A 26,667-nucleotide genomic window follows, 5' to 3' on the forward strand; every position below is an offset into this window, starting at 1 on the left:
TAATTTTAGTGTTAAGTAAAAAATAATATGCTTCCTGATACAAATAAAATGGTCCAAGAATTTCATAAGGAGAAACTACTTCACTTGGTAAAGAAGCAAGCATTTGACCAGGGTATAAAAGTGTTGGGACAATTTGGCCATGCAGGGATCAGGAGAAAGAAAACAAGATAAATAATATAAATGTGGGAAAAGCTTTTTTCCCCAAAAGTATAACTCAGGAAAGCATAGAGAATCAAAGAAAGAGTAAGTAGTTCCATTTGGCTAGAACAAAATCCATGTAAAATAATTTAGAAAGTTAAAAAGGAAAACTGGAACCAGGGCTAGATTGTAAACAGCTTCGAATGCCAAATTAAGGCATTTGAAATAAAAGCAGGGTATGTTGTGTTCTGAGTGATGCTGAAGGAAGATAATCTTGAAGAAATAAATACAATAAATTAGAAGATGGTGAAAGGGTATATGGAGAGACCAGCGAAAAGGCTACTGCAATAGTTCAGGCGAGAGATGCAAAAGACTTAAAGTAATCAAGTTGTGAATATTTTTAAAAATTTAAAAAATAGGCTAAACAAACAAACAAACAAACAAAAACAAACTATAGCAACAGCAATGGACCTGGAGAGCAAAGGACCAATTTAAGGTCTGACTGCACTGGATCTATAGAATTGATTGCTGGAAGCAAACCAGAGACAAAAATCACTAGATAACCTAGATGACTAGGAGAATGAAGATATCACCAATATAAATGGGGAAAACACCAATTAACATGCCTAGGAAGACAACGTAATAATGATCTCTCCATTAATGTGAAAATCTATACATACAACTTGCTTTCAGTTGTATATATGTGTGGTTGTACATTAAGACAAATACACATTATATACATGTATATTCACAAACACTTTTTTTGCATAATTATACACAGATACATTATACATAGTTTAGAAATGGTATCTTGGGAGTTTTGAAAACTTGTCAGTAAAGAATTACTTTTTAAAATATGTGATAAAATGTAGTAAATACTGAAAAATGACATCTGCTCAAGACAGAATATACTTAGATAAAGGTAGATAGTTTTCTGTAAAGATCACTGTCTTCCATTTGATTCAACTATGACACAAGAGACTAGTTTTATGGTTCATTATGGGACAATCTCCTTAAAACACAGAATGCAATAAAAAAAAGTGAAGTTTTTTTAAAAGTTCAAGCCATTTTTCTTAGTTTACACTTACTCTCTGTAACTCCCATTTCTCAATAAGGTGTTCTACTTCACCACCAAGAACTGTAGTGTTAGAGTCATTCAAGAGCAGGAATCCATTTTTTATATCCACAATGCCTGAGAGCTTCACTTTAGTTCCAGGTGGTGTATTCAGGCTAAAGAAAGGAGGAAAAAAAAAAAAGAGTTAAAACACACTGAAGCTCCTTCCCCAAACTCAAATTTAGTCCTGAATCTGGTCAAGTTCTTCAAAACACACTCATACAAACATTTTTTTTTTTTTCAGGAGACACTGGCTATACAGTGCAAATAGATTACGTATAGGTAACAGGTCAGAAGACCAGGTCCAAGGCTGTCACTTTTTACCTTACTGACAAATGAACTTCTGTTTCCCCATTAAAAACAAACAAAACAAAACAAAACAAAAAAAACCCCACAATGTGGACAATAAAAATCACACCTCAGAAATTTGTAAATAAGAGTTATGAAAGTACCTTCTCATGCTGCACACAACATGCTGTACAAAGAAAAGATCTGTCATTTTTCCCTCTGAGCTTTGACAATGCATTGCAAAGATATACTATGTGCAAAACTAAGTTTCAGTACACAAAAAGATATCTGACCAGTAATAATCCTAGAAATTTTACATCTTTATGAGCTACCATAATGCATATAAACAATGCTCTTTTTTGTTAACCACCTACTTAAAGATCAAATGAGTTGTTTAATTTAGTTTAATTTAATCTTAAAAGAACTTGTCTGTAATAGGCTAAATATTATTAGACTTAAGGCAAACAGTACACCATGATCCATTTTACAAAAACCAGAGAGGAAATGTTTATACCCCTACCAACTGTTTGTTAGAAGAAATAGTGGAAGGAACAATCTCATTACTGAGATTTATCCTAAAATAAAAGCATAGATACTGAGTCCCATCCCATCTCTTTGCATGGGCGGCAAGGGATAAAGTACTCTCAACAGGAGTAAAGACCATTCTCGAATACTTAGAACAAATTAGAAAACAAGTCTGAAATGGTTTCACGTTGTCCACATTTTTAAAGCTCAGGATATTCACCATGTGCTGATATTTACAACAGCAAAATCAGGGGAAAGCATCAGTGTCATCGGTCTATTTTGAAGAAAAGATGATTTTAAAATAGTTATTAACAAGAAGAAATAGAATCCACCTGTTTTTAAAGCCTCAAAGATCTCATAGAAAGCAAGAATTATCTGGTAAAAACTATTCTGAGGATCTCAAGCTTTGTCATCACATGTAATTCATGGAACAAATGGTCATGAACAGCCATACCTAACCTAACCCTTAAGTGGAGAGCTCTGTGGTGGTAAATAACTAAGGACAATATTTATCAGACTTCAGTATCAGCAACAGTTGAATACAGTTACACTAAGTGAAGAAGTTGTTCTCAATTTTAGGCAATCAGCAGATCCAGATTTTCATAACTCTGTACCAAAAAAAGTTTCAACTACAGGATGCTACACTCTCTACTTTAAAGAAACTACTCTAATTATTGAATTGTATCATTTACAGAAGACTTATACTTCAAAACCATTTTTAGCCAATAATTTCTTACAAATTGATGAAGTTGAAAAATGCAATGAAAATCTAGAAACATAAATTAGCAATAAAAGAAACTACATAAGAACTTAAAAGACTGGATGCAAATTACAGGGACAGTTAAGTTGTGATAATATAACTTGAAAACTAAAAGCTAATCTGAAAACAAATGATAAACTAATTTTTGTATGAAGTGACTGTACCTTTCTCAAACTCTCAATAGGTTAAGAGAAAAAGTTGTCAAATTATTTGAAGATGTACTTAAAATTTCATTAGGATAACTGATAAAAAGTCCCACTCACCAGATTAAATGATAGTCCTATGCCCACAAAAGGATAAATAGATGTTAAATTTTAATATAATTTTTAATACACATCACTGTCAAGGCCCTAACTAACCCTTATTCAGAGAGCATATTTTGATTTAATTACTATTTTTATTGGCACCCCAAAATGCCTCTACTCTCTCTTCAATGCAATTTTTAAAAAGCTATATAAAAGACAAATAAACATAAAAACAGTGAGAACTGGGTGTTTAAAAGTTGAAGCCAATCAGGAAGTAGAACAGAATTGAAAAAAGCACCCCAAAGAAATGTAATGTCCACTGAAGACAACACAGTCCGTATCAGCTCCTGGTGTATCCTCTCTACTGAATTATTCTACTTTGCTTCTAAGCTAACCACTAACCAATTACTTTGATAAAAGTCTCCCAGATATTCACATGTAAAAACATTTCTGCAGGCTGTTGCTTTCACAGCAACAAAAGTAGGCATGCTACTTGGATGATGAGTCAATGAGCAAGTGATAGTATTTTGTTTTTTCAATTGTCAAATTGCAATAAATTTAACAAAAGAAAACAGTTAACAACATAAGGGACCCTCCTTCCTGTACGATCTTGTGTCTTCTTAGCTCAGAGAAATACAGAGCAGTAAAATCAGACAAGTCAAGTCTTGCACAGCAAGTCTTTCTGAATCATTTGTGAACTCATTTGTAGGGGGTTTGACTGAATTTGTCAAAGGAGGAGAGGCTGTCTTTCACCACAAAAGTAGGAACCCTTCCACTCTTCAAAAAGACAACAGGGGAACCTGGGTGGCTCAGTCAGTTAAATGTCCAACTCCTGATTTCAGTTCACGTCTTGATCTCAGGGTTATGAGTTCAAGCCCTGCACTGGGCTCCATGCTGAACGTGGAGCCTACTTAAAACAACAACAACAACAAAACCAAAATGCAAAATCAATAAAACCTGCTTTGTATATAAAAACCAGCATTTCAGGGGCACCTGGGTGGCTCAGTTGGTTAAGCGACTGCCTTCAGCCCAGGTCATGATCCCAGGGTCCTGGCATCAAGCCTCATCAAGCCTTTTGTGCAGAAGCTTTTGAGTTTGATGTAGTTCCATTTATTGATTTCTCATAAAAGTAGCCAAAGAAGAATTTGGAAAATTGCTCTGTGCCTGCCAGGGAGTCTGCTTCTCCCTCTTCCTCTGCTTGCAACTCTACCTGCTTGTGCTCTCTCTCTTTCAATAAATAAAATCTTTTTTTTTTTTTAAATCAGTATTTTAGACAAATATATATCTTCTAAGGAAGACACTCCCTTTACCAGAGGCAGATACAGATTGAAGAAAGAATAAAAAGAAGGGAAATTATTGAGCATGGCTTAAAGGCCTCAACCAATCACATTTCTTCCCATATACCACCACCCCAAATCACCAAAGCTCTTCTAAATGGAACTTTTCACTCATTTGTTTTCGGGACAACATGTCTCTGAACGCACTATTCCCCCCTCACTAGTCTCGAAATACTCATATTTTAAGTCTTATTCCTGGCTCCCCCCAGTAGAGTAAATTCTCTAGACACTTTTTTTTATTTTCAATTTTTTTTTTAAGATTTTATTTATTTGTCAGAGAGAGAGAGAGTAAGGGCAAGAGAATGGCAGGCAGAGGGAGAAGGAGGATCCCTGCTGAGCAAGGAGCCTGATGCGGGACTCCATCCCAGGACCCTGAGATCATGACCTGAGCTGAGTAGACATTTAACTGACTGAGCCACCCAGGCATCCCAACTCCTAATCCTTTTAGTTGACATATTTATTATAACTTATATGCTTATGTGCCCACCTCATTAGCAGAGGAGCTATTTGGGGGCAAAAATCTAAACTTTTTTTTTTTTTTACTTCTGTGCCCTAGCACCAGATAAAGGAGCTAGAACACAGCAAATGCTAAACACTTATTAAATGCTCACTGAGGAGAGATATATGGTCTTACATTAAGTGAGAAAGCTCAAAGGACCCAGAGGAGCAAACATGAGCATTTAGAACACCACTACAAATGTCCAATGAAAATTCCCACCTTGGAAAATTGCTCAAACCGAATAGTGGGGACACTGATGTTAAAGGAAACATTTCCCTCTTCCTCCTCATTGCTTTTCTTCATCCCAACAGGAATGCCACTTCTAAAAAGTTTCTCATAGAAACACACTCAGAACAGTGAAATTGGACCCCTGTCTCACAATACTCACAAAAATTAACTTGTAATGGATCAAGGACTTTAATATAAAACTTGCTACCTAAGGTTCCTAGAATAAGACACAGAGAAGAAGCTTATCAGTATTGGTCATGGCAATGATTTTGTAGACATGACACCAAAAGTACAACAACAAAAGCAAAAATCAATAAATGGAACTACATCAAACTCAAAAGCTTCTGCACAAAAAGAAACAAAATGAAAAGAAAATGTACAGAATGGGAGATAATTTTTGCAAACCATATACTGGATAAGGGATTAATATCCAAAATATATGAAGAACTCTGTCAACATAATAAAAAAAAAATCTGATTCAAAAATGAGAAGAACTAAGCAGACATTTTTCCAAAGAGGACCGCAAAATGACCAAAAGGCAGGTGAAAGCTGCTCAACATTATTACTCATCAGGGAAATGCAAATCAAAACCACATGAGCTATCACCTTACTTCTCTTAGATTGGTTTTCATCAAGAACACAAAAGACAAGAGATGCTGGAGAGGATGTGGTGAAAGGGGAACTCATACATTGTCGGTAAATGTAAATTGGTTCAAACACTATGATAAACAATATGCAGATTCTTCAAAAACTTAAAAATAGATCTACCATATAATCCAGCCATTCCATTTCTGGGTATATACCCAAAGGAAATGAAAGCAGGATTTTGACCAGAAATACATACTCTCATGTTTACTGCAACATTATTCATAATAGCCAAGATTTGGAAACAACTCGAATGAATGGATAAAAAAGATGTGGTATATATACAATGGAATATTATTCAGCATGAGAAAGGAGAATATCTTTCCATTTGCAACAACATGAATGGACCTTAAACTATCATGCTAAGCAAGATAATTCAGGTAAAGAAAGACTATATGATATCATTTATATGTGGAATCCAAATAAGTTAAATCTGTAAAAAGAATAAAATGGTGGCTACCAGGAAATGGTGGGGAGGGATAAGATTAAAGCAGTTTAAGGGTACCAATTTGTAATGAGCCACAGAGATCTAATACACAGTCTAACAAACACAGACAACAATATTATGCTATAATTATACAATGTGATAAATATTGTTACATTAGGGATAATATATAAGGGTATCAAAGTAAAATGCTATATGATTTAAACTTACACAATGTTACACATCAAATTTATGCAAATAAAAATAAAAAGTTCTCATAAAAGTAGCCAAAGAAGAATTTGGAAAATTGTTCCTTATGGAGTTCCTTTGTCCTCTCAGAAAGTAGAATGGCACATGTCTCTACTTTCAATCATTCCTAAGAAAATTCATTAGTCTATAAAACTTTTCTAGTGTGATGGACACAGCTGCTGAAGAAGAAATGGTAACATATTCAGAGAAATTGTTCCTGGAAATTTCTGACCTAAAATTTACTGAAAAAAAAAAACAAAAATGATTACTTTCCATACAAAGCCACCTTGAATTTTTTTAAAAGTAATTAACATTTAAGGAAAGAGTAACTCCATTCCTATTTTCCTATACAGATGAAGTAGAAATATAAATTCTTTACTTTCTTTTGAAAAAACCGTAACAGGGACTTATAGTAGTTCATTACTTCTTTCTAAAATTCGTAAAACAAAATCCATTTTGAATAGCACCTTCACACTGCAACAAATACAGAAATTAAAGTGTCAATCACCTTATTTTTGACATATAACTAAATTCCACAGCTGTGCAACTTATATGTCCATCAGTCATCTGCAAACGCAGCATTCTTGGTGCAGCCTGAGATTCTTCATTGTCCTTTGGTGCAGCAACATTGCGAATTTTTTGAATTTGCAAAACACATGGACCTTCAAGCTGTCAAAATACAAAGGAATAAATATCACTTTCTAGCCATGGCATTGTTTTTCATTTATTCTGTTTCCCTCTTCCTTAATGGTCATACTTCATGATTTATAATAATTTCAATTAAATAAGGTCAAAAGTAAAATTACATAACATACATCAGGATTTGGGGGGATTTAAAGATAAAACTTCAAAAGGGTCTCCCGAATTTATTAATTCTGAATGCATTTTCAGAAAGTAATGAGAAAACCTGAGGAAAACCAAGTTATATTTCTGGATTAAAGGTGTATTAATAGATGTTTTTAGTATTACGTGCTCTAAATTACTCATATGCACCCCCCCCCATCTTCTCCCATGTACATTAAGGGACAATCTGGAATTAAAGAACTTGGTAATTTTTTTTTAAAGATTTTATTTATTTATTTGACAGAGAGAGAGAGATCACAAGTAGGCAGAGAGGCAGGGGAGTGTGGCAGGGGAGAAAGAGGCTCCCTGCGGAGCAGAGAGCTGGATGCAGGGCTCCATCCCAGGACCCTGGGATCATGACCTGAGCCAAAGGCAGAGGCTTAACCCACTGAGTCACCCGGGCATCCCTAAGAACTTGGTAATTTTTTAAGGGACATCAACGTACCACCACCAGTTGGAAGGACTATATACTGTTTAAAAACAGCAGGTTTAAAGCACGCCCTCTTCTGGCATTAATGAAGAATACAATACTCCAAAATTTAAACAATATAAAGTTCAAAAAGTGTGAGCTGTACTGGATATATTTTCACATTATCTTTTTAAGTAAATTTAAATCTAATGCTGTATTACATACCTGGCACCAAAGAGAAGAAATGCTCTCTCTGGTCACATTTCAATCAAAGCCAAAAATAAAACTGATGGACTAATCAGCTCTTACAAATTTTATATAACAAAATGCCTCTGATATATTGGGAAATGCTGGTAAAATCTGTTTACATGGCTGAAAAATAACTTTATTACAAAGTGATATTTTCTACATTATAAAATATTATACCTTTCAGTAGTATCATACCTACAAAGGAAAAAAAAAGGCTACTTTTTTGTTATATAGTGTTAAGTAAAATCTTTCTGTGCATAATAATATAATTTATATTTTCAGCAAAGAAAAATGTGAAATGATTGACAAACATTTACACTTAATTTCTTGAGTAAGCATGTCCCAAATTAACAAATTTCTACTTCATATTTACCAGTATTTTGCCTATAGAGAAATAATTTTGATATATATTTAGTCCTAAAGAATATAATTAGAAAAAAGAGACTAAAATTTCATCTAATTTTCAGTTACAAAAAAAAATTCCAACTTAAAACAAGTCCAAAATCTTTAATAAGTACAGATAAACTGCAAATTCAGCATGAACTTTTTCTTTTGCTTTGTTAATGTCATTAAAATAAGGACATTTAAATTAAACCATAGACAGGTTATAGTTATTATAATGTTTACCATCCTCTTTTATTTTTCTAATCCTAATATTTTTACCTTAGACATTAATGAATATACAGCTTGTGCTGTCCAACCATATGTGACTACCTAAATTTATATTTAAATTAAGTGAAATTTAAAATTCAACTCTTGAGTAACATTATCCATATTTCAACCATATGCAACTCTTGAGTAACATTATCCATATTTCAAATGTTCTGTATCTGGACAACACAGATATAAACTACCTACATCACTACAAAAAGTTCTATTAGATGATCGATGATCTAGATCTATGCGTTCCAAAGTGAGACACATGTATTTTAGGGAGAGCACATCCATTGAATATTGACAGGAAAACTTTTGCTTCTGTTTAATTCTTAGTAAGAAAGAAATTAAACTTTCCTAGGATTTCTTATCCAGCATGACAAGGGCACTCTAACTTGGTCACATGAAATACAGATCGCAATGTATCTTTATGGAATTACGGAGTCCTACAACCCTGCTAAGACACTGATTCTAGACTTCTGGCCTACAGAACTGCGAGAGAATAAATTTTTGTGTTTCACGCCACCAAGTTTGTGGTAATTTGTTACAGGAACCTTAGGAAATGAATATACCCACTCATGGAATGACTTATCTGATTAGGAAAAATATACCGTATATACTGGGCTCAAACTGGGCTCATCCTCACCCTTCTTTTTATTGGGATCTAGCTAGGAACTCTGAGGTATTTTCTCAGGCTCTTCACTGGATTGACATTACTGTGAAGGAGTGTCTAAGTCTGTCTGGTTTGTGGTTCAGTTAGTCCATTCGCCTCTCCCACTAAATCACATCCTTCAAAGTAATTTTCATTAATAATAAAGTTGATATTTTGGCCCACATCTCCCACACTTTACTTCTCAACTGATTCAAAAGCAAAGCAGAAAAGGAGGTACTATTTATTAGACTCTTCTTAGAAGAGTCTACAATCTTTTCATGGTCACTTCTCCAGGAGAATTATCAAGCCTTAATATTAGTTATTCCACAATTCAGAAATGTTCTATATGTAAGCCAACAGCTATAATGAATATTTTCATTATTATGTTTACAAAATTCAGCTTATTATACTCTGTAGTAAACAAAATACTAGAAGTATGGGACCTAAATAAAACACAAATAGTAGGATAAAATGCTATAGTTCTAAGATTATAAATCCTAACTTTAAATTCTGAATCTAAGTGACTCAGCTGGTTGAGCATCCAACTCTTAATTTTGGTTCAGGTTAAGATCTAGGCATCATGAGATCCAATCCAGCTTTGGGTTCCACGCTCAGTGGGAAATCTGCTTTCCCCTCTCCCTCTGCCTCTCCCCCTGCTTCTGCATTCTCTTTTTCTCTCTCTCTAAAATAAATAAGTCTTTAAAAAATAAATAAAATCATCTAAAGGCATCCACAATAACGAATGAAAATTAACCTCAAAATCTGTGTCCAACTAGTGTCAAGGGCAACCCCAAAGTAAAAAAAGATATAAATTCTAGATGAAAATAATAAAAAAACAAAGATTAATCTGTATACAGTGTTAGAAATTTCAGAACATTGGTCACATTATCCATTCAGGCATCTACAGTAAATCTCAATTTAGTGGACATTTTCCTCCAGAGAAGATCTATGTGTGCTTCTGGCAGTAACAACCCTGCAATTGAGAGAGCCTCAACTTTGGGCTAGTGGAAAAGTAGCAAAATTAACCTTAGCCAAAACCTCATAGCACCCCCACTAGCTCCAGATATTCCTTCTAGAAGAAAGCACTGCTGATTCAGGTGTCCAGAATTCCCACATAGACAGATCAAGAAACATGAAATCACAAGAAAATATCAAGAGACTCATAAGGAAACAAACCATAAAGCATGAGAATCATAGAAAAATTAAAAATTAAAAAAATTAAGTCTCAAGGCCTGTGGAATTTGGAATTATCAAAAACAGACTACAAAATAATAAGCCTGTTCTAGAGAATTTATATAGCTTGTATTAGAAGAGAGAGAAGAAAATTAATGAGCTAAACTAACAAGTTATGTAAAGAACAACAGACTGAGCTCAAATAAGGTAGAAGAAAGAAGGTAATATAGAGAAATTAATGAAATAACAAACAAATTCAAGCTTAGCAAAGACTAGTGTTGATTCTTCACAAAGACTAATGAAACTGATACTGAACAGGACTGATCAAGAAGCAGAGAGTAAAGATGCCAATCAGTGACTTAAGAGGTAATATTAATAAAAACATTCAATATACTTTCATCAGCAGTGGAAAAATACCAGAGAACTATGCAGAGCAGTTTAAATATCCATCAACTAGCAAATGAAAAGAAGAAAGTGGTATATCCATACAATGGAATACTAATCAGCAATAAATAGAAACAAACTACTGACATATTAACCTCAAAAACATTCACTAAGTTAAAAACGCCAGATACAAGAGAGTATATACGGTGTGTTTGCACTCATGTGAAGTGTCAACAAAAGGCAAACTTATAAAGAAAGCATAAAAGAATATACAGATATAATATTAAGAATAATAAGTACAAGTTAGTAGAATTTAAGATCAATAGACAATTATCAGACCGAAAAATTAGTAATTTTTTAAAAACACCATTTACAGCAGCAAAAATAAAATACTCCAGGAATAAAGCTTACAAAAGATACAAGACCTCTATACTTTCATAAATTATAAAACTATGGAAAAACTAAATAAATGAAGAGATACATCTAGGAGTGTGCTAGAGGCAGCTCATACCAGTTCACAAGACCCTATTATGCAAATTTCTTCCCAATTCTGGCATCAGTGATTTCATGGTGTAGCTTATAATCAGCCGTGGTGATAAAACTCTTGCTACAAAAAGTAGCAAATGCTATGCATTATGTATTTTCTTCTCTTCACAGAGGAAGAGAAACGACAGGAAAAGAAACAAGTCAGGAAACGACAGATGCTGGCGAAGATGCGGAGAAAAGGGAACCTTCCTACACTGTTGGTGGGAATGCAAGCTGGTGCAACCACTCTGCAAAACAGCATGGAGGTTCCTCAAAAAGTTGAAAATAGAGCTACCCTATGACCCAGCAATTGCACTACTGGGTATTTACCCTAAAGATACAAACGTAGTGATCCAAAGGGGCACGTGCACTGGAATGTTTATAGCAGCAATGTCCACCATAGCCAAACTATGGAAAGAACCTAGATGTCCATCAACAGATGAATGGATAAAGAAGAGGTGGTATATATATATATACAATGGAATACTATGCACACATCAAAAGAAATGAAATCTTGCCATTTGCGATGACATGGATGGAACTAGAGGGTATTATGCTCAACAAAATAAGTCAATCGGAGAAAGACAACTATCATATGATCTCCCTGATATGAGGAAGTGGAGATGCAATGTGGGAGGTTTGGGGAGTAGGAAAAGAAAAAATGAAACAAGATGGGATCGGGAGACAAACCATAAGAGACTCTTAATCTCATAAAACAAACTTGAGGGTGGTGGAGCTATGGACATTGGGGAGAGTATGTGCTATGGTGAGTGCTGTGAAATGTGTAAACTTGGCAATGTACCCCTGGGGCTAATAATACATTATATGTTAATAAAAAATAATAAAAAAAAAACTGATTGGCAAACTCAATGCAATTTCAATCAAAACTCCACATCTTTTCTAAGATTTTATTTATTTATTTATTTGACAGAGAGAAAGATCACAAGTAGGCAGAGAGGCAGGCAGAGAGAAAGGGGGAAGCAGGCTCCCTGCTGAGCAGAGAGACTGTTCTGGGGCTCGATCCCAGGACTCTGAGATCATGACCTAAGCCGAAGGCAGAGACTTAACCCACTGAGCCACTCGGGTGCCCCAAAACTCCAACATCTTTTAAGAAACTTGATCATTTGGGGCGCCTGGGTGGCTCAGTTGGTTGGACGACTGCCTTCGGTTCAGGTCATGATCCCGGAGTCCCGGGATCGAGTCCCGCATCGGGCTCCCAGCTCCACGGGGAGTCTGCTTCTCCCTCTGCCCTTCTCCTCGCTCATGCTCTCTCTCACTGCCTCTCTCTCAAATAAATAGATAAAATCTTAAAAAAAAAAAAAGAAAAGAAACTTGATCATTTGATTCTAAAATGTATACCAGTGTGGGCGTGGGCAAGGACAGAATAGCCTAAGGAAGAGTGACATATTTTACAACCACATGATTAGAAAAATTTGATCATTTCAAGTGCCACAAATGATAGAGATTAATGGTGTCTCACACATACTACTGAAGGTAATATAAATTTGGTATAACTACTTTAATAAATAATTTGGCATAATCTTATAAAGTTCAATACTGGCTGAGCGCTAGAACATAATAATTCAATCCCTGGTTATGTTCCCCAGAAAAACTCTTACAAACATGCATCAAGAAAAATACACAAATTTATTTCTAAAAATAGTACATCTATTATAAAAACAAAAGAAAAAGAAAAGCATTTAAATATCCATCAACAGGAGAATGAATAAGTAAACTGAAGTATATTTACACAGTTTAGTATTATATAAAAGAGAAAAATGAATGCATAATAGATATATGCCACAGGGACACCTATTAGACACAGAGCACTGAATGACAGAAGCAAATTACAGCAGACAGTATGTTAACGTTCTATAAAGCTTAAAAATAAAAATATATATTGTTCATGAACAATGACATATGACTAAAATATTTTTAAAAGTAAAGTTAAACTCAAAATTCACAACAATCTGCTCTTGTGTGGGAGGGAGAAAGAGCTAAGACACCCAGGTAGGCAGAGTGGTGCTGTAATGTTCTAGTTCTTCTACCAGGCTGAGACTTACGACGTGCTCACTTTATTATTAAGCTTAAAGCATATATGTTTGTATATGTTAAATATTACATTAAAATAGTTCAAAGAGTTTACATATATTTTGAAATTAAGACATTGGATAGTTCACAGAAATATCAGGAGAATTAAAGAACTAGGTCTGTTACCTATACAGAGAGAAAAAACATTCATAATCAAACCATAGAAATGGTTTAGTGGCCACGGTGTGTTGGTAAAACAACAGTTCCTGGATGGGGAGGGGAGAGAAGAAGCCTTCATATTTGTAGCATCTGCCAACCTCCATGGCTGATTTCAACTACCAAGATGTTACTGAACTCTAAATTAGGAAGACATGCCGACAATCAGTGTTTGTGAGCTCTAACAAATGGGACCCAACACACTCCAAGCATCTAGGTGTACACCTGTTCCATCAGCCTCACTGGCCCTAGACACCTACCCCAGGACTGCTGCAGCTACTACCCTAGAAACTCAAACTTGCTGTAGCTTCTACCGTTAGGAGAGAGCATTCACTATGGTTCCCACTTATTTGAATGATTAGCGCAAGGCCATAGAGGCTACAGACGACTAACAGAGCTGAGGTACATATGCATGGCATAGTTGCAATGGAGGCTGCAGAAAATGTGTCTGGCATTTTCCTTCTCTCCACCACCATGACTGGAAAGATGGGACATTCCCTCACACACAGGAAGAGAACTCAGGTTCCAGGAATCACAAATGTCCACTATACTTATCTTCCGTGTATTGTTATCAGTCAAGATTTTGTCAAGCTGTTTTTTATAGTTTGTACAATAAACCTTTTCATTGTGTATATCGTATATATATAGTATTATATAATACATATTATTATAATATATATAATTAATGTGTGTGTATATATGTGTATATATACACCTATACGCACATTCACTCTCCTATCCTAAGATTTTAAATATGCCCCCAAATGGGGATCTGCCCACTATTACCTCACTGGGAAGCACACCTCTAAAAACTAATAGTCTAGCAAGAAAAGCAACCTCCCCACTTCACCAAGCTGAGACGGCTGCCCTTTCATCACAAGTACTTCTGACATAATATTGATTTCACTACATGAACACGTAAGTTTCTTGATCTCTCATTAGGTTATGTGTTCCAACAAGGCAGGGGCTGTCCTGTTGATCGCTGCATCCCTTGAACCTAGCACAAATATGCATTCAAAATTCCTTGATAAATACAGTATTTCCTTTGTCTTCAAAATAATTTGCCTTAGTTTACCTCCAGATCTATAAAGTGTGATAGGATCACTTGTGTATCTTAAATGAGAAAACTGAGAGCAGAGGGTCATGTATTCTGCCAGATGTCATTCAGCTAGTAGGAGGGAGAATTAGGATTCAGATTGAGATCTGTCTTATACCAAAGTCTGTCATCTTTCTATTAAGACTATGACAAAATTTGTTACATAGCAAAAGCAGATACAGGTCTAAAGGCCAATGGAAATACCGATGCTTAAAAATTAATTCTGCTCAAAAGGGGTCAAGAAAATTAGAAGAGAAGTGGAATATGAATGGGGATTTACAGAATAGTTTGTCTGGAAGCATAGACAGATTTTAAGGAAGTTCCTTCATCTCTGCAGTAAAAAGAGGGCGTAATCATTTCTGCTTTCAGTGTTTTTCTGAAGACTACAAAGATAGCGCATATAAACTGCTTAACACTGGATATAGCAGAGCAGATTTTCAGTAAGGAGAGGAGAAGGAGAAGAAAAAGAAGAGTCTGCTGGAAATCAGGGCTCTCCTAGGTAAGTTAGAAGCTTGTACCAAAAAAGATCAAGAAAAAAGTAAGTCAAATGCACTGGGAATGCTGGAAAAACAAACAGCTTTGCAAAGGTAGTCCCTCATCCCTATCTCAAATTTTTCAAGCTATATTCACATACAGTGAGAGTATAAATGTAAAAAAAAAATTATAAATAACAGTAAAAAGAAAATTTCTGAATCCTAAATATGGTAGTACCTTTACTAGAAGACGACCTAAAAGTTTCCACTCCTCAGACATTTTAAAAACAGAGTATTATAAAAGCTTATTAAGTGAGAAATAGACATAATCTTGAATAGGTTCTTCCAAACTTGAGATCCCCTGTGAAAAGCATCAATTTATACATCGAAGTATGTAGCACAGAACATAATTTCTTTTATTCAATCATTCAGAGCAATTATAGCAAATGAAATATGAGGAAAACACTGTGGGACCCCCCGTCAAAGGTAACCCTTATACTAATGTATCATTAGCCTATTTCCACACCTCTATCCTTCACCTTTTTAGCTTTTTGTTCTCTGGGAGAATTAAAAAAGAAAAAAAAAAAGGTGAACAGTTTGTTTTTCAATTATCAGAAGAGCATTTGCCTATTATATATTGTTTAGTACAGTCATTTTTAAACTACACAGAAGTTCTACTAATATTTGCCAATAAACACTTGTAAATAAAGCAAAGTAAAATCAATATTTCAGAGTAATCCATTGTTCTGAAAAGTAAGAGTGCATGTTTAATTTTAGTAACTCACCAGAAGGAACACTGACAAATTGTATTATTTACCAGAGAATAAATTAACATACATAAAACGTGATATAATTTTATTTAAATTAAAACAAAACTTTTTTCAATTATTTTTCTTTTGAAAAACATCTAATTTTCTAGACTGATGGTGAAAGGGCATTCACTTTGAATTTTAAGGCAGCGCAGCCATCTTGTGGTTGATGTCGGTACTGCTAGAGCTTTGAGTGGGTCCCTCCCATTTGTAAAATTCGGTCTTTAATCACAGTTTGACCTTTAAAAGGGCATATACAACCTGTCATTTTTAAAACTTAGAAGGAAAAAATAAATACAGAAAGTCTTTCCTTTTTAGGGTTCCACAGTAATGCATAATGTCATCACGTAGCTGGACTGGTAAAGTATTTTTATAATAACCTCTACTTTATAATTATACACTTTGGTTCAGAGGCTTAAGGTATGAAAATCACTACTGCAAAATATTACGCTTAAAAAAATATGAAAAATACTAAACAGTTTTGTAGAAAAAAGAGTTTTACTTCTTTTTTTGTAATGACTTTGTTCCATGATTTTTAGCTAATAAGCCACCAGGTTCCAAGAACTTACAGTATCTAAGAAATGCAAAGTCTGCTCTAAAACACTCGGAAAAAAAGTTACAAAGGTGGCTTCCCCACCACACCTCCCTCCACTCTCACAATCTAAACCTCAAAGATAAACTGCCTATGGGAAGACATGGCTTGGGCTTGGAAGCCTGGAGACAGCAGTCATCTTCCCCCTCAGCATTTTTTTTTTTTTTTCTTTTTTAAGTATGCTGGGAGTGGGCATTAAACTCATGACTCTGAGACCAAGACCTGAGCTGAGAGCAAGGGTCAAACACTCAACTGACACCCAGGCACCCCATTCCCCTTCGGCATTTTTTTAAATTTGTTTGAAACCTTTTCATTAAGGTTATGGGCAACCTTAGGGAGAAAATATAGGAACTGAAAAACAATGTTAAGAGAATGGAAGGAAAGAGAAAAGAACCTGAACAAAACTATTATATTAATTAATGATTAAGTTACTTGCACTTTTTGCCATTCTACTTTCTTCCAAATTAACAGTGATAACTAAAAACAATTATTAAGACTTCAGTCTCACACCCCAGATGACAATGCCTTTCTGAAGGTCCCAGGTCTGTCTTAGAACAAAAAAGATGTAAATTCAATGTATCCAGGATTAACTGTCTTCTAACTACAGGCCTACAATCTTTCTTACCTGATCACAGTTCAATCAGCTCTCCATTTTTCCTTTCCATCCTCAAATTCCTAAATGCTGAAAATGGTATTATCCAAGACTTAGTAAATATAATAACAATACACACCATGTGTGCATTTACTTTTGGCCTCTTTTGGGAGAAGTCTGAAGACTCCTCTCTACACTCCTTTAATCTACCTCCAAAGAGGATTACTGCTTCGATGTTAGTCACTTTTCTTGTAAAGAACAGTTTTACTCAAGATTTACTCAGTTTTACTCCAAGATTGCTGCCTAATCTGGGATTCTATAGTCCAGAAACTTACTAAGTATGTTTCCCAGACCACCAGAATCAACATCCCATGGAAACTTGTCCAAAATACAGATTCTCAGGCTCTATCCTAATTCAATGGAATCAGAAACAGGGGAATCCAGGGGTAGAGGGGAGGGGCTGGCCATCTGTGTTTTATCCAAGTTTCACGGTGATTCTGGTATACGATGAAGTCTGAAAACTACTACCACAACCAAAAAAAGAGATATATGAAAACTGGAGAGAACTCTGAGAGCAATGAAGTTGAATGGAAAATTTGAGACAGAATAAACAAAGGAATCAAGAAAACTAGCTTTAGCAAAAGAAACCTGTGGCAATGACATTTACAAGTCCTCAAATATATGAAGAATTATTCTCAAGAGAAAGTAAGCAGATATTCTCCATTCCCCCTGAGGGAGATCAAGAAGATATTATGAACTTTAAGTTGTAGCATAAGAAATTTAGATTAAAATAAAGTTTGCTGACACAGAGTGTTGTTAAATATTAAAATGAATTGCTGAGGAGTTTATAGAACCTCTTCTCTGAGTAAATGTCTAAAAAATGAGAGTAGATTAGAATTCTCATATGGCTCTTTCCAGCAAAATGATTACCATCATTTATATAAACAGATTAATACTTAGAAAATGTGTGAAACCTTTTTACACTATATACCTTTTACAATTATCTAATACCGAAGTGTTAAAATGGTAAGAGTATTTATCCAAACACAAAACATACACACTGAAAGTATTTATTTATAGATAATGACGTTCTTTAATAGTTCAAAAAGTGACCAATGGCACATAAGATTCTTGGCTGACGCAATTCACATGTATCTTCCAAATAAAAGAAGAAATGTAAGTAAAAAAGAAGTAAAAGACTGAATAATTGGTATCTAAAAACTGTATCCCTGGATTTTAAAAAGATCACTGCACAACTCATAATATGAATATATATATGAAATTATTGAATCTATATGACATGTATAATACATACATTATATTATGTATATTACGTACTAATAAATATATGTGGTACAAAATGGAAGCAATAACCAAATGCACAGCTTTGATGAACTGCTCTTAATATCCTCTCACAATCTTACAATTTTATAAAATAAGTTCATTAAATAAACATGGAAATAGGTAACTAAATTTAAAAGGTACAAAAAGGTCCTTGTCCTGTATTCTAGCAGTATTTGCTAAGTCTCACATTAATGAGCATATAATTCCTGAAACTGACAGGTTTTTTAAAAAATGTTTTAAAGTCACCAAAAGTTTAAAACTTCAAGTCAATAATTTTCCATTTGTACAGAAAGTCACTAGGATAACTCTGTGACCTAGTCACTTCTAAAATATTTTGCAGTTGCAGTCTTTACTGACAAAATATAATTCCAATAATTTAGTAAATGTTCATATTTATTGCAGTTAGCATAATTTAGGAAGTTAATGTTTTTCTTTACCTTTTCTACCTTTCCACCATTGATGTCACTGGGGAGGAATTTCTTGCCAATTGTTCTTAAGTCTGTCTAAAATAAAAATATTATTATTAAAATATAATTATAGAGAAAAGTAAATCTAAATCTAATCTTACTCATAAACAAAAGATGAAATTTATTAACACCTGTAGGATAAAATTTAAATCGGTATCTTTTAGCTGATTATGAGATCTATACATACAATCGATCTTTTCAAGTAACATAGTACCATACATATGTTATTGAAAGTACACTGGTAAGTTGAACAGTAATGTTTAAGGCCTTAGTTCTGGTTATATTCCTTTCAATAACTTACTAAATCTTTTCTATTAAAACCTAATACTTGATTTTATATTACTATAGTCTTACTAAAAAAAAAAAAATAATGCCCCAATCCCAAGCCAAATGACTACTTTTAAGTATATAAACAGAATATATTTTTGATAACTGAATCCTATACAACACTTATATGAAGAGTCATGAAAACGTTATTCTTTTGGCTATGATACCTATTACAAAGCTACGTAACATACAAATATCGTAGGGAACAACACCACTGCAAAAGCAAGAATAGGAAGACTTTACTATAGTAAAAATCCATATTATTTGCTTAAACAAATTACAGAAGTCAAAGTTAGTGAACAAATGACTAAGTATATGAAAGTTCAAACCAGAGCAAAACAAAAATGAAAACATAAGAACTAACAAAGTTGCAGCATTTCTGATATAAAAACAAAACTTCAACTATACAATTTACAAAAAAGCAGAACTTTTAAAGATATTGTCCTCCTTAGGAAGTAAAAACTGAAGGAACAATAAGAAACTTGCTCAGAGGAAAATCAATACTCATGAAGAAGGCCTAATTATTTAAGCTAAGAAATTATCTTGATGACAGAGTGTGAGGTTAGACTGATAACTGAATTTATATTGTTCTGTTCTTCTTTAAAATATAACAAGAGCTCTTCATCTTCTTCAGAGCAGAATAAAAGAAAATAGACTTAGAGTGCATTTAATCACAAAAACTGTAAGGCAGAAATTCATGTTAGATTTATGGGGGAAACACTAGACGATTAAAATTACTGTGACATAAAATGAAGACATGGAGAGAAGTCGGATAGTCTTCTTTCATCACCTACAATAACAGAATGTCCTCTTATTTTAAATATCAGTATGTGGCCAGCTTAAGAAATGAGCATATAAATTACACAATCCCCACAGATCTTTCCAGTCTTTTACTACCATCATTCATATTTTAATAAATTCTCAATGTAAAGCAAGGGTCACTCCTAAGCTAAAACTCACCAAGTGGAGCTGCCAGGCAAACTAAGCCCCAAATCCAAAACACTTGTGTAACAATGTGTTAGCTTTATCATCTTTGCAGCCTCTATCCAGTAACAGAGTGAAAGAATTATAAGCATACCTTTCCACTTTGAAAATACTGAGTAGCAATGGGAAAAAAATATTTTCTTATACTAACCTTCCATATATTAGGATTGTTTTATTTCTAATGTTAATTACACATGAAGTACTTGGTACAACAAATTGCAAAGAGTAGACACTTAATGAATGTTAATGATCATGTTTATTTGTTAATATAAGATATGTACATTTTGTTATCTGAACATGAATAATCATCAAGTTAGTAATACAACTAACAGTTCATAAAAATACAGGCATCATTTTGAAGTCACTCAAAGGCTCAAATATTTAAATATGTATGCAAAACAGAATACGTATAAATTTTATGATATACCATGGTTTCTCATTTCTGGTTTTTAGCAAAAATTATGAAATTTAATTTAAACCAAAATGAGGCATCCATATAAAGTTGAAATAAACACTAAATTAAAATCCTAAACTCTGAATCATTACAAGCTATAATTAACTAATAGGACCATGGACACTGCCACAAATTCTCTAAATCCAGCTAATTTATTCCTCTATAAAATGGAAAAAAATATCACCACGCTTATCTCATAAAGTTGTTATCAGGCTAAAGGGAGACATTATATTCAAAGTTTATATAACTTTTAAAGTGCTAAACACATATATAATGAATATTATTTCATTATTCTTTAAGCAAGATGAAAATGACCTACCAAATCTTTAAACATCTTAAAATCAAAATCAATTTATAAGTACTCCAAAGGCAATTTCATGATTCAGATGCCATTATATGAGGATCACTAGTAAAACTGGGTCCAAAAATGCATTTATGTTGGACATAAAAAAATTACGCAGGAGAAATATTTGATCCATAACAACATGTGCACTTGTGCACACATACAAAAGATTCCTGACTATTTACTCGAGTAAGTTCAATGGAATATCTATTTGGCAAGTCATTTCATATTATGCAGAATCTTAAAAGAAATTTTTGAAAATCTGTTTTTAAATTTTTACTAATACATAGTATTCAGTAATTTAAGACTCAGCTATCACTTAATTTATTTGTGAATAATTCAGGTATTTAAGCCCAAAACTACATGCTGGATTTTAACGTCATTTCTTAGTATTTTTACTCCCCATTCTACAGAGCAAAAAATTAAGAACCCTCCTTTCAACATAAAAATCTATACAGAAATGAGTTATACAGCAGCTCTGAGGCTGCTCTTTTTAGAAGGGCTTACTTTTACAAGGTTGGCTCCAGGCTGGCATGTGGGAACTTGCGCTTGAACATTTCCTAACTGAAAATGTGGTTCACTGCCTAGACTATTTATATAAACAATGTGATTTACGGTGAACACCTGCTTTTTGAGGGGGAGGAATCTTACAACTGTTCGTTTAGGCAAAGAGTGTCACTATAAGCAGACCAATAAATGCGCTGGGTGCTAGTCCCTAGTGGACTTCCCTGGGCAGAAACACTGTACAGTTACCCTTGCTTTTCAAAAGTTCACATTATGCCACTTCGCTTTTACAAAAGACCTACACGAGTTTTCGCTAAATGAAAGAAATTCAAAGATTTTCATTTTATAGGCAAAGGAGAAAAGCAAAAAAAGTGTTCAGTGGTTGTATTATACTGAGTGTTTATAGAAACAGAATGCACCCCAAACGAGAGGGGCACTACTAAGCTTCTTCCCCAGGAACTATACTCAGCATCTCAGCATCAAGCTCCAAGAGTTTCAAACTGTGTTCTGGGCATCTGTGCTTTCTCTTGATTTATTTTTGTGTATCCTTTAGCAAGATATGCCCTAAGGTAACAGAAAAACCTGAGAGGTTACTTTTTGGGTTTGGGAATGCTCTAAAATCTTTCCATATAAATTAATGGTAATTACTTCTTCATTCTACATCATTTTGGCTTACAAAAGGTTTTGCCCGAATGTCTTATATATTTTTTTTAATTTTACTTTTTTTTTTTTGAAAGAGAGAGAGAGAAGCACACACATGAGCTGGAGGGGTCGGGGTGGAGGGATAGAAGAAGGAGAAAGAGACTCTTAGGCAGGTTCCACACCGAGCGTGGAACTCAAGAGTCAGATGTTCAACTGAACTAAGCCACCCACATGCCCCAGGAATGTTCTACTTTTGGGTAGTGTGGAAAACCTATACATATATTATTGCATTTTCATTGCTAGATAAAGGAACAAGTCAGTGTGTCCCGAATGGGAGGAGGGGGACATAAGAAAGCTTATGAATGGATTATTCTCCCAATATGTAGTAAGTTATATATAATAAGAATCAATAATACAACTCTTTTTTAACTAGTGACTAATAGACCCTAATATTTCAAAAGCTGAAAAAAATTCAACAGAAATACTACAAATGCCTGACTTTATTTAAAGGTCATAAGCTTGAAAGGTAAATTATCTGTCTGGTGTAGACTTCATCCTAATTAAAGATAATTCTTTTTCCTATTGTATGGCATGAAAGCTTGGATTGGCATATTCAACCATATATTTCAGAGAGAATTATAAAGACAAATTAATTCATAAAATAATGGTCATCATGTACCTCTTATATACATAGGACAAATACTTCATCTTGATTTACTTTATTTATAGTTTCACATCCAATTATAGAGAGATCATTGTTATTTACCCAAGTTCATAAATAAGAAAAAGAAGAGCAAAAAAAAAGAGAAAAAAAGGAAAGGAAGAGAAGACTGTCACAAATACTTCATCATCTTTAGAATTTTTCTTTAATTAATAGAGTTCTTTCAATATTTTTTAAAAGTAGAACTCACTTATTAGGGTACAAGTAAAAAAAAAAGTTAAAGTGCATAGGGAATATTTCCATTTGTAGTCACAGACAACATGCATAATTTCTAAAGTTTACTTTTTTTTTTTTTTTAAAGATTTTTATTTTATTTACTTGATGGACAGAGATCACAAGTAGGCAGAGATGCAGGCAGAGACAGAGCGGGAAGTAGACTCCCTGCTGAGCAGAGAGCCCATGATGCAGGGCTCGATCCCAGAACCTTGAGATCATAACCTGAGCCGAAGGCAGAGGCTTAACCCACTGAGCCACCCAGATGCCCCTCTAAATCTCACTTTAAAATTTTTTATTCTTTTATTAAAAACCTACATTCTTAGCTCAGAAACAAAAAATGACCTTGTTAGTTTTATTGAATAAAATTCAAAGAAGCTGAAAAAAATGACAGAATTCAAAACATAAATTTTATCTGTGTAAGTCCATTTAATTGTATATAAATTAACATAAAAATAAAAAGTTATACACAGTTATATATTTATTCATATTTTAAATGTTATCAGTTGCTGCCATTTCTGCTTCACATTATACCTGTGTTGCAGTGATATGGTGGATCTGTCATTCTTTTATGAATAAGAGAATAAGTAATTCTCTTATGAATTTTGTTGACTATCACAATGTATAAATTTAATTTAATAGATTAAATTATACATTTAATAGACTGTTATTATAAAGATAATTTGAAAATGCTCTCAATGGGGTAACTGGAAAGATGAAAAAAAGAATATTCATTTACTTACACCTAAATTTCAAACAATTTTTATAACTCTTCAAAAAAATCCAAAAGCAAATCCCAATTATGGAAAAGATACAGCGATAGAGATAGGTAGAAGGAGAGAGATTGAAAAGAAATATATATACAACATAACTGTAATTATGGATAGCCTTAATTTTCTTATTTTAATTTTGTTTTCTGAAGTGTTCTACAATATACATTACTTTTATCCACAGGATAAGTTATTTTGGAACAAAAAATACAACTGTCAAAAAGCTATAACCTACCTGGAGTTCCTATGTTAATAAAATGATTTGTTTTAATAAATATGAATAGTAGTTTCTGCTATTATATATCTACTGTAAATGTTATGAAAGTCTCTGATCACTGGGGGGAAATGGGAATCTTAATTGCATTTTTTTCCTTTCTTATTGGATTCTATATAACAGTTGTTATAAGAGACAAAATTTCTAAAAATTGGGTTGATATGAGATTACCGAGTTCAACAAACATCACTGCAACTTAAAACACACAGTAAAACCAAAAGATGTCCTCCATATACTTTTCTTAAAATCCAGATTATTCTGTAAGACATTTTTCATGAAAGCTTCTAGATTTAAAATGTTTATAAGTTAATAAATAAAACCTACATTGAGAGCAATCAGGATGATGTCATTTATATTGACTTTGTCAGGAGAACTTGTGCAAGCTTCAATGCCTTCATCTGAAAGATACCTGTTAAAATAAAATAAATGACTTAATATTTCCTAAAATCAAAATTAACCAAATTATATTCTTAAGTCAACATGCAATTTTGTTCCATACTATAAAAAGCTTCTACCATAAATTAGGGAAAGAGCCCTGGATATTCCATTTATTTACCATCTCTGATAGAACAAATGGGTAACACATATTTTCCCTCTTTTATATCCTTAAAGGGATGCTGTATCAATAAAATTATCCATACGCTTTCTGAGAAAAGCCATTTAAATATCAAAATACTTCTTAATGAATGTATGAGCTACTCCTACTATTATGCAAATATAGTATCTGTCTTAAATATTTGTTAATACAGAAGTTCTTAGAGATTCCAGATGTGCTATAAAAATAGAACTAAAAATAACAGATTTAAACTTAATCCATGACAATTTCCTCTGTCTGCTACTTTCTTAAATTATCTTCTCAGGTTCCCTTCCCTGGACATTACATTCCCGAGAAAGATTTAGTAAATATTATTGACTTAAAGTGGCACAAAGATAGGCAACTTTTTAGCTTATACCTTTTACTTTTCCTGTTCTCTTTTCAGTTTTTTTTAATCATTGTCTTATTGCCTTTTGATCTTTTATTCAGTCTAAACCAGTATCACATCTGTTGCAGACAATAATTAATTCAAGAGTAAAAAGATTATTGATTCCAGGGAGAGAATCATTTCTACCCATTCATTCATGGTTCAATGCAGGCATTTTAAAATTCTTTGATAAATTCTAGAATTCAGGTATTATTTCCCCCAAAATCCACCTGTACAAATGCCCAATTCATGGCTCAATGCAGGCATTTTAAAATTCTTTGATAAATTCTAGAATTCAGGTATTATCTCCCCCAAAATCCACCTGTACAAATGCCCATTAACATCTCACATCTTTTACTTTTTTTAAGATTTTATTTTTAAGTAATCTCTATACTCAACATGGGGCTCAAGAGTCGCACACTCTACCAACTGAGTCAGCCAGGCACCACCCATCTCACATCTTTTATAATCAGTATCAACTACTTTAACAAAAAGGCTGGTGCCAACATTGCCGCTGCAGACATTGTCCCACTGAAAAGATACAGGAGTGTTAATCTGACAGCAAGCTCGTTCCTGATAGCCAGCAATTCGACCACCAATACCCAACATTGGAGTGATTCTAAGACACACATCAATATAAATTCTACCTAGAGACAACAACCAACAAGTCTTTAAAGAACACAGACTGAATAATTTCTCAAAAATGAAGGAGCAAGTGAAAAGAAATGGAAATTGAAGAATGCAAAAGAACAATAAGAGATTAAAGTTGATAAGCCTAGAACAAGACATAAAAGATAAAAGTATACATATCAAAGCAAGAATGTATGAGTTGAAGACCACGGCAGTACTAAACTACAATGATGAAAGAAGGCAAGTAGTTAACCAGGTTACAGAGGAAAAACAGAAGTGTTAAGTATGTACATAAGTCAGTAAGAATGAAAGCAGGGGAGACAGTAATATCATAGTACACAAGTGATCAGGGAATATAAATGTCTATAGTCAGCACAGATGGTTGAAACACTGCTTTAATTCAAAATGGCTGTTAATTTCCTTACTATGTTGTTAAATTTTCATTAGGCCTACCCACTGACTATATGCCATTAATCATCTTACAAATTCAGTTTTAGAAACATTTAGTCCCTATTTCTGTGAAAAGTAGTATGTGAGTCAGTAATAAGATTAGTAAAATGATGAAAATTAAACACCTGCCTTCAAGAAGTTCACTGCCTCATAAAGAGCACAACACAATAAATATATAAACATGCAAGGCCAAAATATTATAAATGAAACATTACAGGGCCTCAAAGCAGCTAGGGGATGGGAAAGAATGCACAAAAGGGAATAGTATAAGCAACAACATAAAAGTAAGAAGAGTAAAATAGATTCTAGTGATAATAACCTATAATATTCTGGCTGGAAAATGGGGAAGAAATGAGAGATGAGTATAGATTATGATGGATTATAGAAAGCAACAGTACACAAAGAGATATGGTGATTGATCAGATATGCTGA

The 26,667-nt window shown here is 33.7% G+C and overlaps 1 protein-coding gene across 5 annotated transcripts in view; it reads right to left on the bottom strand.

The window, feature by feature from the left end:
• TDRD3 (tudor domain containing 3) overlaps positions 1–26,667 on the bottom strand; it is a 164,641-nt gene that overhangs the window by 78,297 nt on the left and 59,677 nt on the right. For 4 of the 5 annotated variants that reach the window (XM_032837007.1, XM_032837008.1, XM_032837006.1 and 1 more), the window contains exons 2-5: positions 24,518–24,602; positions 18,932–18,997; positions 6,961–7,121; positions 1,227–1,368 (exon numbers count right to left, since the gene is read on the bottom strand). In XM_032837007.1, coding sequence (XP_032692898.1) covers positions 1,227–1,368; positions 6,961–7,121; positions 18,932–18,997; positions 24,518–24,602 — 454 coding nt within the window. Of the gene's footprint in view, positions 1–1,226; positions 1,369–6,960; positions 7,122–18,931; positions 18,998–24,517; positions 24,603–26,667 lie in introns of those variants that run through there. The other variant, XM_032837009.1, reaches the window with a different exon arrangement.

The sequence above is a fragment of the Lontra canadensis genome, unplaced genomic scaffold, assembly GCF_010015895.1.
Source record: "Lontra canadensis isolate GAN:19392208 unplaced genomic scaffold, GSC_riverotter_1.0 scaffold95, whole genome shotgun sequence".
Taxonomy (NCBI): domain Eukaryota; kingdom Metazoa; phylum Chordata; class Mammalia; order Carnivora; family Mustelidae; genus Lontra; species Lontra canadensis.